The 18,295-nt window shown below is 37.9% G+C and overlaps 1 protein-coding gene across 2 annotated transcripts in view; it reads left to right on the top strand.

The window, feature by feature from the left end:
* Positions 1–18,295, top strand: part of ALDH1A2 (aldehyde dehydrogenase 1 family member A2) — a 94,090-nt gene that overhangs the window by 53,967 nt on the left and 21,828 nt on the right. The window contains exons 5-8 of one of the 2 annotated variants that reach the window (XM_057724806.1): positions 1,039–1,131; positions 1,262–1,323; positions 3,318–3,446; positions 3,573–3,686. In XM_057724806.1, coding sequence (XP_057580789.1) covers positions 1,039–1,131; positions 1,262–1,323; positions 3,318–3,446; positions 3,573–3,686 — 398 coding nt within the window. The remainder of the gene's footprint in view (positions 1–1,038; positions 1,132–1,261; positions 1,324–3,317; positions 3,447–3,572; positions 3,687–18,295) is intronic. The other variant, XM_057724807.1, reaches the window with a different exon arrangement.

The following is an 18,295-nucleotide window of genomic DNA, read 5'->3' as shown; positions in this document are numbered from 1 at the left end:
TCTTTCGTCCTTCAGGACAGTTTACAGTAGTACCATTATTTATTGAGCCAGCAGAATAACTTTCAGAAGCTTAAAAAATGTGTTAGATTTGTATGAAAGAAAGTGGGGAAAACCAAAGTATAGAAGACTGTGAATAATATAATCTCATTTGTATTTTTTTAAAAAAGAGGGGATAAAAGGATACAAAGTTATTTGAAAAGATGTAATAGCAACAGATAGCTATTAATTCTGGGAAGAATTAACATCTCCTCCTGTGGCCACTTGCATTCCCATCTCTAACAGTAATGCTCTTCCTGAGTATTAACCTGAGGGTCTTCACTCTCCGTAGCAAATGGCTTTTGAGAGAGAAAACAAGTATCAGTGAAGTGGCCAAAGGGTTGGCATTTGAGGGAAAAACAAAGACCCAATACCAGAAATGGAAAGCTTTATGCTAAAAACAAGCCACTCTTTGGCTATTTCAATTAGCCACTTAAAACAGTTCAGATAAACATAATAGTACTTTCCTAAAGAAGAATTTGGTTTGCATTTCCTGGGTATTTATTCCAGTTGCCCGTTGCTCCCACAGGGAAAACAAGGTTACTAAATTGTCCTCATTCCCATGGCTGGTTTGAGGGTGGAGGCTTTGGGTTATTGATGGGATCTTCTTTGAAGCAGACTTTTGCCTTCTTGAAATAGGCCTAGACATGCCTGTGTTCCCCCAGTGCCCGGAAGTGCATTTGGACACCAGGATAAAGTTGTGAAATAGATCTTACTTTTACACCTCACCTTTTCCAGTTGCCTAGCATTTTAAATTTACCCAATAGCACTTTACTTAGTTTCTTTTCTTTAATACTTTCAGAAAGCTATTTAAAATTTTGAGGTAACTCAGTTTTTAACTCAATTAACTGTTTTATATATAAGTATCATTTTAATATTTAATAAAGAATTTAGTATATAATATTTTCCAGTTTTCAGACCCCCCACCCCCATCCCTTCCCTAGCCTCCATCCCCAGGACTGCATCTACTGTCATATACTTGTTCTTTATTTTGCCTTCAAGGTCCTCTCACCAGTACTCTGTTTAGGTGTCTGGGAACTGTATCTGGAGAAGCCGTTTGCCAAGTGATAGCTATTCCACCAGTTTTCATACACAGTTGAGTAGGAACCATGAAAAAAAAGTTTTTTCAACTTTATGTCTGCTTTTTGTGCCACCGGAGTTCTCCCTCTGCATTTTTTCTTCTAATCTGAACTCTTGTGGTAGTGACTATGCTCGTTTCTTTCAGATGGAGACTATTTTACCTTTACGAGACACGAACCCATTGGAGTGTGTGGACAGATCATCCCGGTGAGTGTATCTCCTCATGCCTCATATTTATTTTCATTTGAACCAGTTCTCTTGAAGATACATAAAACATGGACCTCAGCAGTGTGTTTTCCATTACTGGGGGAAAAAAAACTGAGCTCATGTTGTTGACATATCTTTAACAGCCTCCCTGCAAATGCTTATTTGAACAGGTTAATAGGGTTTCAGCTTTGTTACCAGGAGTTGCGTTCTCAAGTCATGGAATTCTCATAATTAAAATAAGCAAAGCGAAGCCCAGTGTATTAATAACCTGCCCTTAGTTATGGATGTCCATTCTGCATATGGAAAATTAATGCTTTGTTATATTTCCTTGTTTATTTTTTAGAACTGTGACTCACCGTTTTTCCAGGCATATTGTTTTATATGGTCTTTTAATCCCATTCTTTCCCACTGTTTCTTTTCACAAGAATCTAGATAGAAGACTCTACAGAAGACACAGCAGTACAATTAACGTCACATTCATAATTGAAACCATGCCGGGCTGTTGTGTGTCTTGTACAGGGAAATAGATGTAGTGCTTAGTGTTTGGATTGGAACATTAAACATTGTCTTTTTTTCTGTCTCATACATAGCCTTGGCACTACACAAACATCATCGAATCTTCCAACAGAAGATTCTAGCTAATCGTTCTGGCAAGGATTTCAGGGGAGGCTCAGTTTAAATTCTTACAGTATAGACAGGAAGTTTTCTCTTCTCAAAATACAGGAGAATAATTCAAGATAATCTTTGGCTTTGGGAGCCAAAGATTTTTGAGAAGTATTAATATATTATTTTAAGGGTCCACAAGCTCTAGGTTACTGTGAAATTTATTAAGGAATGAAAAGGGAAGACAAGAGATTTAGTTTAAGTTTTTCTGCTCCTAAACCACCCAGGGAAACCCCACTCAGATCAGAGTGGGGTTGCGTCTGTCACCTTAATTGCAGGAACTCAAACCTGCTTTTCCTGCCCTTCCCCAGGCTCTGGGAGTTGCAGCTTTCACTGACAGGACAAGAGCCGCTTGTCAGCCAGCTCGGCTCAATTACTACACTCCAAGATTTATATACTGTAGATGGAATTAAAACATCACTGTGTACTTCCAAGTTTATAAACAACTAAGGGGAAAAGAAATTGGGTGTTTGGTGAAGGCAAGACACTTGTATATTTTTGCAAGCTTGCCAGGGCCAGTGAGAATCTTTTCAAGGATGGCAGCTGAGATGCTTCAGGCAGAAACACATTGTGGTCAGGGGCTGAAGCCAGGGGACCAGGATTTCTGTTTTCTTTCTTAATGAAATTATCAACGACACCTGATAGTACTGAGGCTCATGCTTGCACTTATAACAATACACACTTAATATCCTTTTAAAATCAGTTTAAACCATTTTAGGCCCCAGACTCAGATATTGACATATATTTTTTAGTTTCCCTTAGCTTATTTTGCAGCGGCAGGGAGACAAACTAAAACTTTTGTATACTCATCAGTAGATGCACTTTATTTTTTGTAGTCGTGTTTTGTGACAATATGTGTAGGTAAAGAAAAAGGTGCTGCCTCACAGTACACACTGACTTCTAGTTCTTCCACACTGAAGCGCTTTCATACCAGTCTGAAATCCTGGTATAAAAATCACAAATGCAGGAAAAAGTTTTTGTGCCCAAGAACTTACTGGAACCAATGGCTAATTTTAAAAACATATAAAGTAACAATAATGAAAAAACCAAAACAAAACAAAGAAAAAGCAAAGACCCTTTTTACCATGAGATTTCTTTTTGTGGCTAGCTGGAAAATAGTAATTTGCTGACCAGAGAGAAAAGGAGAGATTTTCAAGGTCAATCCTATTCTATTCTTAATGAAGTAATTAAAAAATCCAAACATCTATACTCTGTGGTGGGACAAGATTTATGTTGAGGACTAGTCTGAGAAATCTGAGAAGTCACAGCTTGAAAACAAAGTAATAGAGAAATATTTTTCCATCTATCAACCTTGAGTTTTTGCCTTTCAGTGGAACTTCCCGCTGCTGATGTTTGCCTGGAAAATCGCTCCAGCTCTGTGTTGTGGCAATACAGTAGTTATTAAACCAGCAGAACAAACACCACTCAGTGCGCTCTACATGGGAGCCCTCATCAAGGAGGTAAGAGAAACCAACTCCAGGAGTGGCTCCCACTCTCCTTACAGTTGGGGCCTACTGGAGCGTATCCGATTTAACGTGCTTCATCAGCTTTCACAAGCCACGTTTCCTCCAATTCTGTTTTGTTAGGCTGGCTTTCCACCGGGAGTCATCAATATTTTGCCAGGATACGGGCCAACGGCCGGGGCAGCAATAGCTTCTCATGTTGGCATAGACAAGATTGCGTTCACAGGGTCTACTGAGGTAGGTGCCTGAGAAACCATAGCTTGAAGAACAGTTCTGCAAATGAGTAGTGAATACTCAAAGTCTCAACGGGCAGCATTTGGTATCATAGCTAGAGGACTGATGAATGTCAAAGTAAAGGTGTGCGTTGACTACTCAATGCCACAGATCTCTGAGCTTTTTTGTATGCCATTTGTGTGAGACCTGTCCAGGAAAAACAAACAAAACCCTTTTATATTTTGAAATAAAAGGAACACATATCACAGGCAAAAACAAACAAACTGTCCCAGAAGAGTATGTCCCGGAAGCTGGGGTTCTGAACACTTTCTTGAATCAAGAACATAAATTAAGAACTGGAGATCTAAATTAATCTCTGGTTGAGATGAAAATGGAAATACAGCTTTCTCTTGTCATTATATCACCAAATCCTGTGGATGCAGTTTGCAGCTAACTATGGCCATGAGCCATAAGGGGTGATATAGAGTAGAGGTCAGCAAGCTTTTTCTGTAAAAGGCCAGATAGTAAATATTGTAGACTTTGCCGGCAATATGGTCTCTGTTGCAGCTACTTAACTCTGTCCCTGTAGCATGAAGTAGCTACGGATAATATATAAGCTGAGCGTGGCTGCAGGCCAGCACTCCATGTCCTGTACTGGCTTTGCTCTGGGGGCAGTCAGCTCTGCCTGCCTGCCTCTTGGCTCAAGCACTATTGAGCCACGCAGCTTTCAGGAGTAATTAGCCCTTCTGGTCAGATGGGGCTGGCAGACACTCTACAGTGGGTGGTGCCGTGAGTTAGCTCCTTGTCTGGGCAGGGCAAACTGGGCTCTAGGGCTGGCAAAAGTCCTCTTCGAGGAGCTGAATCAGGCAGATTTGCAGTCCTTTGTGTTCCCTGATCAGAGCGTGCCCCCGATTTGGTTCTGCAGATGAGTGAAGCCACTGGTTGGGATTACTGCTTGGTCTCTGCAGGTATGAATTCAGTCTGCCAAGATTTGTGTGTTGCAGGTCCCTACCCCTTCTCTGTCACAGTTACATTCCCAGTGGTTGAGCTCCGCAGATTCCCCTGCAGTCCCGTCGTGTGAGATCAGAGTCGTGGCTCCCACAGATCAACTCACAATTCTGGATTCTCTTTTCCCACTGGAGGAACCAGAGGATCAGGAGAAACTTCTCCACATGGTGCTGCAGTGGCTTGGGAGGAGGGGCGGTGTGGTCACGGTGTAGGCCGCTTTTCATAACCCTTCTAAGGGAGTCGGGGTCTCTGTGGTGCCCGGGAGTGCTTCAGGCTTAACCTTGTGCTCTGGGATTCTCTCAGTGATGTCTTGGTTTCTAATAGTTGTTAGTTATGCTTCTTTTGAAGGGAAGCAAAGTTTGGAACAACCTGTATTGCCATCTTGGTAACATCACTCCTCAGTATTTTCACTAGTACCAGATTGCTTTAATTAGTAGGTTTTAAAAGATGTGTTGCAATACGGTAGGCAAGATACCCTCTTATTTGGTTTTTCAAAACCTTTGGCTGTTCTTGCCCATTCTTTCAGATAAAATTTCAAATTAGTTTTCCAAGTACCTTACCTTCCTCTACAAAACTCTCATTGGAATTTTGATGGGCGTCACGTTACCTGTCTATATTAAATTGAGGGATAAGTGCTCTTTCTGGAAGATTGACTTCTCATCTAGGAACATAATATCAATCTCTTCATTTATTTGTCCAGTAATGTTCATCACTGATATCATTTACATCTTACACTTTTCTTGATAAATTAATTTCTAGGGATTTTGTTTTCTTCCAAGGATATTTCAGTTGAAAAACTGAGCATTCTTTTTTTTTAAGTCACAATATTGTGTATTGGAAAGTTATATTGAAAGGATGACCTAATCATCCTTTCAATCATCCTTTCAGGCCAGACAAGAAGTGGCATAGTGAATCAATAAGAACATAAGTGCTTGTTTCCAAGCTGAAGTATAATTTACATACAGTAAAATGCACTTATTTAAGTACCAAATGTACACAGTCACGTAACCATAGCCCAAATTAAGATACGAATATTTCCATACCCTAAAAAAATTTCTCATACCTTTGACCCCAGGCAACCACTGACCCTTTTTATTTTCTTATTCTATTAGTTCATATAAATACAGTATGTACTCTCCTGTGCCTGATTTCTTGTTGTTTGTTTGTTTCTTTGGTGATGGGGTTGTTGTTCAGTATTTAAATGAATTATTGTTATGATTGGGTTTGAATCTCCCATTTTGACTTTTATTTTCTACTTTCTCATCTGTTTTTTGTTCCCTTGCTCCTCTTTTTCTGCCTTATTTTGGGTGAATTGAGTACTCCATTTTATGTTTTATTTTGGATTATTAGGTAAGTCTCTTTTTAAAGTGCTTGCTTTAGTAATTACAACATGCATTTTAATCACAGTCTACTATTTAAAAGTATTATGTTACTTCATTTATAATGTAATAAAAGTACAACAGAATTCTTCTAATTTTCATCCCATCCTTCATGCTACTGTTGTTCTGTAATTCACTATTATGTGTGTTATATAGCCCATAGTACATTGCTACACTTTTTGTTTTAAAAATTCAAATATCTTTTCAAACATTTTTTAAATGAGAAAACAAGATTATTTTATATTTACTCATATACTTAAACCATTTCTGACCCTCTTCTTTTTTTTTTTTTCTTCTTGGTCTGTGTTTCTTTCTAATACCATTTTCCTTCTGTATAAAGAGCTTCTTTAACATTTCTTATAGTGCGGGTCTGTTAGTGACAAGTTCTCTCAGCTTCTATTTGTCTGAAAATGCCTTTGTTTTGTTTTCATTTTTTATGACCTTTCTGTGAATATAAAATTCTGATTCAACAATTTTTTATTTTGTTTTATTTTACTTTCAACACTTTAAAGATATTTTGTTTTTTTTATGACTTGCTCTGTTTCTGATAAGAAGTTAGCAGTCATTCTTATTTTTGTTTTACTGTATATAATGTTTTTTTTTCCTCTGGCTGCTTTAAAAATGCTTTCTTTTGACTGGTTTTTAACAAATTGATTATGATGTGCTTCTGTGTAGTTTTCTTTGTTTTTTTCTCGAGTTTCATTGGAAATTCTTGGATCTATGAATTTATATTTTCATCAAATTTGGAGAACTTTGTTATTTTTCAAATATATACGAAAATATATATTTTTCCACGTCTGTTAATTTTTGAAAGAATGCTGAACATTGTGACCATTACATTATTGAACACATGGATTTTTCCTTTCTTTAAAGAGTGCTGGACTTTTTTCTGTCAGGTGGTTAAATCCCTTGCAGTACAACTTGGCCCTTTTGACACTTAATTTTAAGCTTTGTTAAGAACTAGTTTATCTTTTACTAAGATACTAAAATTTATTAAGGTTACTAAGTTGAGATCCTTCTGGAGTTTCTACTGAATGTTCTCAACGTTCAACTAGGTCTTTCCACTCTAGCTAGTCAGAACTCAAATGTCCCCAACTCTGTATGAGCTCTGGGGATTATTCAGCATACAGATCACCTGGTCTTTGTTCTTTATCCAGTCTTGTGGGGTTTCACCATATGTATACCCAGTGTAGCCTTCAGTCAAAGACTTGATGGGACCCCCTATAAGATTTTTTGACTGCACTGTCTCCCTCTGGTACTAAGCCCGTCAGATTTTAACCACCTTATTCTCTCTAAACTCTGATCTATTTCATCAATTCAGTGAGACCACCATGTTCTACTTTGGTCTTCCCATCCCATGCTGCGGTCTAGAAAGTCTTTTGGCAGAAAGGTCTTCGCTCATTTGTTTCTCTTGGGAAAAGAATCACAGTCCCATTCTGCCTGATAGTCCCATTTAAAGAAAGCAATTTCATGTACTTTTCTAGTTGTTTACAGTGGGAGTGCAAATCCAGTGACAGTTTTTGACAAATAGACTGCCAGTTATTCCTATAGCCAAAATGGGCTTATTCAGAATCAGCAAAGAATTGCAATTTGGGATCTGCAGCCATGGCAAACTACATGCAAGTCCTTCCACAGCAAGGAGAGGACTCTTTTAAAGAAAGGAAGAAGAAATTGGAGGGCTGTAGTAAACAGAGTCCACTGGAGAAATTGAGAGTTCAAAGCAAGGTGGCTTTTCATTGGCTGAGTTGTGACAATCCCCTCTCATTGGATGAGCACTTGACAGGCAAAAAGAGGAAGTCTTTCTTTTTCCTGTTGAGCTGTTGTCATAGTGTTAGAGCTCCTCTTTCTGGTCTCCCAGTTCTAATTTAATTGAGGTTTCTGTTTATTAATTTTTACACTTTCCCCATTTGATCAAGACTTTCTGTGAAAGCATGGCTGATCAAGAGTCCATTTTTCTGGTTTCAGCAGCTTTTTGTCTCTCATTGCCAGAAAGGACCTTGGGTGTAGTTTCCCACGTCAGAGGGAAAGTATGCAGATTGAAAACCTATGGAGGTCACATTCTAGTAACAAGGAGGGGTAGGAGGAGAACTCTCAGGCACTTTTTATGTAAAATCCATGTGTTATTAAGATTGTAGACATTGGAGATCTTCTGAAGCGTTGTCATCATTAAAGGTCTGGGAGGCAAGCTCCCAGCAGGCCTGGTCCAGATTATCTTGGGAAAGCTGTTTCATCAGATGTCTGCTTCAATTCTAGGAAATCTTTACTTTCAGGTCCCCAGATGATGTGCAGGTCCAGTCAGGCTTTGGTGCTTTCTTTTAGTGTATCATGTGAATCTAGAAGTCTGTTCCCTGGAGTTCAGTGGCACAAAGGTTGGTTAGCAGTACCCAATAGGGATCTTTCCAGCAAGATTGGAGAAGGGCTTTCCGGAGGTCTTTTCCAATACATAGAATCTCCAGGGTACAAGGTGTGTTGCTCAACATTTTTGTCTCCCATGAGCATACTGTAAAAAGATTGCTCTACCAAAGCATGGTTATCTTTATTAGAAGCAATTAGGCCTTTGCAATATTGCAGTATCTGTCTTATCAGTGAGTTGAAGGAAGTAGGAACCAAGTGCATTGGGTATTCTATGACTGTTTCGAAGTGTGAGAGTTTATGAGTTCCAAAAGGGATGGATCTAAGATTTAGAAGCTTATGGCAATGCTTTTGGCCAGGGTGTTTTTAGGGACTCTGCAAATTTGCCATTGAGTCTTAATAATATCATTAGTGCATTTGACTAAACTAGAGGGTTGACAGTGATACATATGGTGAAAGTGTTGTAAAACTGGCCAGTGTACAGTTGTCCGAGTACCTGACTAGTAAGATGGGTTCCTTGATCACTATGAAGTTCAAGAGGAGTTGCCCAGGTAGGGATAATCTTTTTCAAAGGGACTTTAACTACAAAAGAGGCAGTAGCCTGTCTGCAAGAGATGGCTTCAGCCTAGTTTGAAAACATACAGACCAGGACTAAAACACATTTATATTCATGAGGTGGAGAAAGTTGTATGAAATCCTTTTTCCACACCTCACATGGTCATTAGGCAGTTTGAAATGTCTAGGAGCAGTGCGTACAGGCTTCTCTGGGTTATATTTCACATGAGTGGGATAAGTAAGGTAGGAACTTATTGCAACCTTCTTAATGTTTCCTTACCAATATCAATTCATGAATGCTATCATTTTGTCAGTAGACCAATGGGGAGCCTGATGTGGGAGCTTAGACCCCGGCTCCTCAGGGAGCATCTCTGCAATTGTAATTACCATCCTGTTTGTGGCTCGCCTGTCTGGGGGTATTGGTCTTGACTATATTGCATCTTCACCTCCATAATCCCTTCTTTGTATCTTTAGTTGTAGAAGATCTTTTCTGCTAGTCTTCTGGTCATTCTCACCAATAGTTGTAATTTTGGGATGCCTGAGAGAGGAGGTAAGTTCAGGGTCTTCCTACTCTGCCATCTTGGCCACTCCCCCTGTTTTATCTTTCTTTAATTATTTGTTTGCAGCAGTTAATCTTAAAACCTTATTTTGCAGAAAGGCAATTTTATAGGTTCCTGATAATGTTTGGAAGCCTCACATTACCAATTGAAATAGATGTTCCATTCAGTTTGGGAAATTTGGGAGCTGTGTAAGTTTCAGGATTTCAAAAGTTTGCCTTAATCACCATTGTAATTCTAAATTGCCTTTGGTTAGGTAGGTTTCAGGCAGATCACCTATTCTCATAGTTTATCATTGTCTCAAATTGGGTATATTATACTCAGTGAGGTTACAAATTTATATACTTCTGTTGATACAACGTCTTAAGAATGCAACCCTAATGATGTTTGGATTTGAAAGGCCTTGGTTTCTTTGGTGTAGAATATCTTTAAAGTATTTTAATCCCATAAATGACCAATTTATAATCTTTTGGGGTGAGATAATTTACTTATCAGTTTAGAGTTGATTTTTAGCTTTAATTTTTGAAGATTACAGTTTCTGGTCATATATACAGGTTTTGGGAGGGAGTTGGTTTGCATTCTCTCTGGATTCTATCCTTTAGTCATTCTTCTCACTACTACCCCAAGTAGTAGCTGATGTGTAGTCAGCATGCATTGTAAGTATTTGTTAGGTACACAGAGGAGGAAAGACTGAATCTGGGAAATAAGGCTTAAACTCAGAGCTAGAAGGTGATATATCAATGGAACACTTTCTTTCTTCAAAATGCCACTAATAGCTTAGGGTTTAATATCTTTTACTTTGTAGCTGTATAATTATGGACCACTTAAGTCTGTACAAAATTTGCTTAATAGTAAGCACACATTTCTCAGGATTGTGTGAATTAAATGTATTCACAAATGAGTTTTATAAGTTGTAAGCAACAAACAAATGTTAGTTTGTAATATGTCATTAGCATCCTAAAAAATGAGAGAGCTCTGTGAGTTGGATGGTCTGTCAAGGATTCAAGAGAAAGAGGGATTTGATACAGGTCTTATAGGATATGGGTAAATAGAGTGAACTGGGAAGAAGCAGTATTAATCAACAACTAGAGGCTGGAGAGTACAGGACGTCTTAGTGTAGTAGAATAGGGATAGAGAAGGGTTGGGAAGCAGATGAACTAGAAGGTAATATTCTGCAATTCAAACCATTGAAAATAATTCTCAGTTTAAAAATTGAGACCAGGGTATAGACGACCTTTCAGACAAAGATATCAGATGAAAACTATACACCAATATCCTTTATGAATATAGACGTAGGACTCCTCAGTAAAATACTAGCAAACTGAAATAAGCAACTTAAAGGATTTTATACCATGACCAAGTGGGATTTATCCTGGGAATGGAAGGTTGGTTTAATATTCAAAAAATCAGTCAATGTAACATTCCATATTGATAGCATAAAGGCAAAACCACACCATCATCTCTGTAGACATAGAAAAAAAAAACTTGACAAAATCCAATATCACATAGAAATATATAGCAATATTCCTAATTGCCAAAAGGTGGAAACAATCAAAATATCCATCAAGTGATGAGTTGATAAGCAAAATGTGGGTGTATCCATATCTATACAGTGGAGTATAATTCAGTCACAAAAAAAGGAAGTACCAATATATGTTTTGACATGCGTGAGCCTTAAAAACATGCTAAAGAAAGAAGCCAGTCACAAAAGGCCACACATTGTGTCATCCTATTTCTGTGAAGTGTCAAGAATAGGCAGATCTGTAGACAGAAAGTAGGTTAATAGTTTCCAGGGGCAGGAAAGAGGGGAAAATGGGGAATGACCCCTAATGGAGATGTAATATTCTGAAATGAGATAGTAGGAATCATTGTGATGATTGCACCATTGTATGAATATACTAAGATTGAATTTTACATTTCAAAAGGTAGATTTTGTCATATGTGAAGTGTATCTCAATAAAGCTGTTAAAATGGGTGATTTTTAAGGACTGTTTAAGGCTTAAAATTGTGGATATTAATAGCCAACATTGATTGAGCACTTACTGTATGCGAGGTACCTGCTAATGCTTTGCATGTGTCATCTCACTACATCTTTACAGCAGCTCTGGGAGGTACAGAGGTGAGCAAAGTGTGACTGGGGAGGTTAAAGCCCCTGTCCACAGTCACGTGCTGGTAAGCTGTGGGTGTGAGAATCATACCCAGAGCTTATACTTCACATGACAGTGCTGTGCTGCCTTTCTGGCTGAGGGGCTGTACGCGGTACCATAGAAGGAGGCAGCCATTAAAATCAGGAAGGACATAGCAAAGGGGATACTTAGGAAGGATAATCTCAGTGGAACATATTTTGTTCAAAGCGTGGTCAAAAATGTCTAATTCTGAAAGGTCATAGACACTATTCTAACTCAACTTTTTTTCCCTTTTTTTCTAAAATTTACTTTAGAATTGCATCTTTAGCCTTTTTAAATCTTATTTGATACATTATAGGGCTTCCATTGGACGTGCTCTGACAGAACTTAAAAGTTTTAAACCTAAGCTGTCTTATCAACTCCACAAACATTTATTGAGCACGTACTAAATATCAGGTACATTGTTAGACCTTAGAGAAATTGTGCAGTTCAGTCCAATCCAGTGATAGTCTATGAATATGTAACTAGTATGTGTGGTGTGTATGGGAGCATGGAGAAAGAGAAGAATAATTCTGCACCATTTCACTTAATATTTCCTTGTTTTGAAGATGTTTTCTAAGATCAAAGCTAGAACTAAAATTTGCTGCTCAACATGGTTTTCAAATGTATCTATATCTGTGCATTAAGGAGAAATATAATTTGTTCAAGGTATTTAAATTCAAACAAAAAGCTACTTCATTCAAAGGTAACACCATTTAAGAAAAAGATAACCCTACATCTTAATTCCATAGTCGTTAATATTCACAACTGGGGAAAATGTAGGTCTATCATCCTTTCCTCTTTAGAGAAAATGAAATTATGGTGGTGTGGTATGGGAGCCAAAGTATGCAAAGAACTTACAGGAAAGCAACCGCAGCTGTGGGGACCCTTGTGAGTAATATGTTGCTTGATATTGGCAAATAATCAACAAGCACTGGTGTCATTCAATTCTCAGAATCATTTTCCATGCCTGATATTAAGGTCCAGCACTTTCAAAAGGCTTGATACATATGTTACTGGAGTGTAAAATGGGACATTAGGTTTCACTGTTGCCTCTCAATAACAAATACAGTTTTTGTTTTTTTACATTTTAGTCAGCTCTGCTTTTAACAGGCATTTAAATTCCAGAGCTATAGATTTTATGCGCGGGTGAGTCAAAAATTATCCGCACTCCGGTTATATTAAAACTTCTGTTGGCCACACTGTCTTATCAGCACTTTCTGTTCAAGGCTACTGTCTCCCCAGTCACTGCTGTGCACGTGTGAACGTGTTACATCAGTTCATTTGTAACTGAGGTGCGAGCAAAAAATGGATGCCGCACTTGTGACTTGCGTGAAAGAAGAGCAGCGTGCACTGCTTCATTTTTTGTGGTCTGAGGGTGTACCTGGTACTGTTATTTATCGAAGACTTTGTGTGCAGCATGGAGAAAGTGTTTTGTCGCGAAGAAGTGTGTGTGAATGGATAGAGAAGTTCAAGGAAGGTCGCACAAGTGTCAGCCATCAAGAAGGCGCCGGACGCCTGTCCACGTCCATGGCTGATGACAACATTGAGCGTACACGTTAAATGATTCTGTTTTCTGGGATTCTCAAGGGCCTGTATTGGAACATTATCAGGAAAAAGTTTCAATAATCAACAGTGCTCATTACAGTGAGATGATTATTGAGGAGCTGAAGCCTAAACTTTAGATTAAACACAGAGGACTGCTATCCAAGGGCGTTGTGATATTTCATGGCAATGTACATCCACACACTTCTGCCCACACTTCCGACACTCTGCAGTAACTTCGTTTTGGGGTGTTAAAGCATCCTCCCTATAATCCTGGTCTTGCTCCATTGGACTTTCACCTGTTTGGTCTCCTGAAAGCAGCCCTACGAGGATGAAGATTCACTTCTGATGAAAGAAGTGAAGACAGCAGTGCATTTGTGGCTCGCAGCTCAGCCTAAAATAGGTTTTAATGAGGGAATATGAAAGCTTGTTGACAGATAGGCAAAGTATATTGAAAAGCAAGGAGATTATGTTGAAAAATGGTGTATTTGTCTTTTCTAAAAGTTAATTAAAATAAATTCTACAGCCTGAGTGCGGATAATTTTTGACTCACCCTCGTACTAATTCAGTATATCGTTAAAATCTCTTCTAAAGTGAAATGCCTGATAGCGATGGGGGGCAAAATAGCCCTGTGAATCTAAATCACAGCAGATGGGACTTGCTGAGGAGTTGGTGTGTGTCTGATTTCCTCATGCCCTGAACACTTGGTAGAGTGAGCTAGTGCTGGACACCAGATGTTCAGTCGGTGACGGCTGAACACATAGTTCCAGTGTTCTAATGGAAGTACTTTTATATTTAAGGGACACAAAAGTGTCCAAAAGTTAGGTGAAATATTAGGTTCTCCCCATACGCATTTTCTGTAAGTCATCTTTCTAATTCTCAGATTATATTACTCTCACCTACATTCAGGCCAAGTTAATTTCCACCTACAAAACTATCCAGTGGTTTATGATAAGCAAGGTAATAAGTGAGCTGAAGGTTAATAATCAACCTGATCTATTTCATGATCAACGAAGACCTCCTCACAGAGTTTTACATTAGTTTAGGGAATTTAGAGCTTTAATTTAGTTCACCTTGAATTTATTTCTTATTTCTTTCAGTCCTTTATTTAGAATTTCTTAAAGAAAAATAAAGCACTCCTCATGATTTTGCTAAAGTGAAAGCTTGAAAGAATGCTACATCATACCACCTCTAGAAAAACTAGAGGAAAGTATTTTTTCAGTAAGAAATTCCAAACACAGTCTTCATATCATACTAAAAGCAATCAAGATTAAATATCAGATCTATATCAGAAAGCTAGACATAATTTAAATCTCTCTAATGGTGGTGTGCATTTGTTCACAGTACATGTTAATATTTAATCTTTCCCACCCTCAGTTTCCTATCTATAGATAAGGGTTGATTGTACCTAATTCATCAGTTGTGAGTATGAAGTAAGCTAGTATATCTAAAGTATTTAGCACAGGGCCTGGCTGTTAGTAAAGTGTCAGTAAATATTAGCTGTTATTGTTTTCTGTTTATTTTTAAATGAAATTTATATAACAACATAGTCTTGGGAAAATGTGGCATAAAATAGAAGGTGGCTGGATTCAGCCAACCTTGGATCAAATCCCAGCTCTCTTTGGCACATTATTTAGTCTTTCTGATCTCTCATTTCTTCATCTATTAAGAGGGGTTATGAAGAACTCATTACATGTTTATTTGTGGATTCATGGTGATAGCGTATTTGAAAGTTCCAATCTTATTGCTGGCACATTGTAAGAATTCAGTGAATATTAGTTGAATCTGATTGATTCTAGTTGAATCTATTTGCAAAGAATATGTCTGTCAAAAACTAATTCCTGCTTTCCTCTAGAAATTTTACTCTCCTTTTGTTTGTTTTGTGACTTTTATACTTCACAGATATTTTTGTCTTCTAATAGATGTTTATTTTTGTTTTGTTTTGCTGTTCTATTTCACTTTTTTGGAAGATTGCCTGGGTGGTTGCTTGAATAAACTGATTTTGAATTCTTTTTTTTTTAAGTGTAATAGTGTACCCCACTTAGAGAGTAGTGTTGTAAGAGGACACTTGATACCTATAAAGGAATTCACTTATGATTTTGCTGTGGCCTAGATCAGGGCCACTCCTTCAACCAGAGTTTGCCAGAAGTGGATGGTGTTGTAGGGAGAAATTTCTCTGCAGCAAAGTATAATGTAGTTACAATTGTTTTTCAGTGTCATGTAGTTGCGATCATTTTTCAGTAGTATTACTACCTTACCTACAGTAATGGGGGAGGTGAGCTGGGGAAGAGAGGAGTGATTTGTTTAAATTCAGGTTCCTGAGCACCACACAAGATCTTCTAAATTAGAAAAGTTCAAGTGGGTCCAGGAATTGTTATTTTATTAAGCTTTCCTAGTGATTCTTATGGTTATTAAAATTTAAGAACTAGTATACACATAATTTGAAGCAACCTACAAAGAGGGGCCCATAATGATCCTAGGGGCATAATGATTCTGTACGATGGCATTGGAGCTGTGCTAGCTCTACGAAATCCTCTGGGGAACAGACCTGGAGAACAGAATTAGAGAAGACAGGGAGGATTAAGTTCCTGAAGAACTAAGGTGATTGTACCAAGAATCAGTTCAATGTTCTATATGCTGGGTGAACCCCAGAGTTCCTTCATTTGTAAAATAAGGAATGACTTAAGGGCATCTTTACCAGTGCCTGGAACACAGGAGAGACTCCAAGTGCTTATTGGGTGAAAGAAGAATCTTAGGTTGCTCACCGGAGCCCAGAGAAATCAGCTGATGGATTCATAGAAAACTTTACCCTATAGGCTTACCTGGTCAGATTTTCCTCTTAAGCAGTTTTTGTTGATTTAGCCCTTATCTGAATAAAAGCAGTATTCCTAAGGGAAGGTCCAAGGTTTATTTCAGCCGTAACTCCTGTTTTCTGAACATGGAAATTAACCACCATTTCCCACTTCAACTCTCCTCCCTCCCTATAAGACCATCAGTATAGAAGATTTTCTACCATAGCAACCTAATTGGTCCATTAAATTTTTTATTTACCAATATGAAAGTAATCAAGTGAGTCAGTCTGTGCAGTATTTCATGTAGACTATTTCCCTGAAATAACTCACTTATAGTTATGAACCTCTCTTTTGAGCTCCACACTTCCATTTGTAACTGTAGAGTGGACATCTCTACCTGGATTTTTTCTTCCCATGTTCTCTAGCCTTACCAGCCTGTTTGCAAACCCCCAAACATGACTTGCCTTTCACAGTTCTGTGACTTTGTACATGCCATTTCTTCTGACAGAAATGACCACCTTTTCCTTGTCTACCCAATGAAATCTTACCTCAGTGATTTTGTTCTACCATCTGTGCAGATAAATGAGAACTGGTCAACTTCTGTAGTGAGTATGCTGCTTTATTCTTATTTAGATTCACTCTCAAAAATTGCCACCCTTTTGCTTTCTTTTATTGACCTCTAATCTGTTCTTTATTTTCACCACCTTTTGCTTTCCTTTGAGTTTATTTTTTTTCCTCTTCACTTGTTCTCTTTCCCTTTCAGGCTTTAATTATTTTAAAATTTAATTAATTTATTCTAATGCATTTGACTTTAATTAAAACCATTTAACCATATTTTAAATAGTCATGTGAATTCAATATCATTTCCCCACCAATGATTCACAAAGGACAACAAAAAGATGTATGGCATAATTACTCTAATAAAGTAACATTTCTATTGCTTAATGTATCTTTACTAACAGCTTTATTGAGATATGATTAATATAAAATAAATTTCACGTATTTAAAGTGTACCGTTTGGTAAGTTTTGACGTATGTATCCACCTGAGAAACCGTCACCACAGTTCACATAGTACGTACATCCATCACCCTCAAGCATTTCCTACTGCCCCTTTGTAATCTATCCCCCATCTTTCACTCAAGTTCCTCTTCCCAGGCACTGATTTACTTTTTGCCACTGTAGGTCATTTGCATTTTCTGGAATTTTATGTAAATAGAAACATATAGTATATACTCTTTTTATCTGACTATTTTTACTCAGAACAATTATTTTGAGATCCTTGCATGTTTTTGCATATTTATCAAAAACTAATTCCTTTTTATTGCTGAGTAGTGTTCGATTTTATGGATACATCACAGTTTGTTCATTTCCCTGTTGATGGACATTTAGGACATTTAGGTTTTTTCCAGTTTGGAACTACTACAGATAAAAGCTCTTATGAACATTTTATGTGTCAGTCATTGTGTGTGTGTGTGTGTGTGTGTGTGTGTGTGTGTGTGTGTGTAGATGGATAGATAGATATATAGATTGATTGATTCTTTTTTCTCTTGGGTAAATGCCTATCAATGGAATGGCTGGATCTTATTAGGTTCAGAAACTGCTAAATTGTTTTCTAAGATGAGGGTATTGTCTTACCAGCAATGATAAGACTTCTAGCTCCTTCACATCCTCACCAACATTTGGTATGGTCAGTCTTTATAATTTTAGCCATTCTAATATGGGTATAGTGCTTTCTCACTGTTGCTTTATATAACACAGGACATTGTTTATCTTCACAGGAAGAACATTAAAAACTAAATATGTTATCTTCAACAATGCAGTTATCCAAATGGTGAGCTGAGAGAAAAGGGAGAGTTCGGGAAAGAGAATAAGATGCACGGTGGCCCCATGAGTGAGATAGCGTATAGCCGTGTGCATAGAGCAAGTTTCACCTAAAGGTTCCTGACAGAGTCTATTGATATTTCTCTCTCTAGAAGGGTTTACATTCACTAGGAGGGAACCAATCCCGTGGCATCTGGGATGGCTCCTAGTTTCTTCTCTGGGATGATATCATTGGCAGTTAATAGAGGACCAGAGGCAGAAGTATTTGACTAGAATATGAAAGCCAGGTTATAATTATATTCATGGTGGCAGGTGGAGAACTTTCACAGGCAAATCTAATGATCATGTAATCACCAAACCCCTTTATAGCTTGTAGTTTTTTACTTCTTTATTCATTTACCCTCTCTTAATTTTGTAGGCTACTTGGGAAATTGTACAGATTCTTCCAGAGGGTACAT

This window comes from Hippopotamus amphibius, chromosome 2 (assembly GCF_030028045.1).
Source record: "Hippopotamus amphibius kiboko isolate mHipAmp2 chromosome 2, mHipAmp2.hap2, whole genome shotgun sequence".
In the NCBI taxonomy this organism is placed as follows: Eukaryota; Metazoa; Chordata; class Mammalia; order Artiodactyla; family Hippopotamidae; genus Hippopotamus; species Hippopotamus amphibius.
The sequence above is the reverse complement of the archived record's forward strand: the minus strand, read 5'-3'. Positions and strand labels throughout refer to the sequence as shown.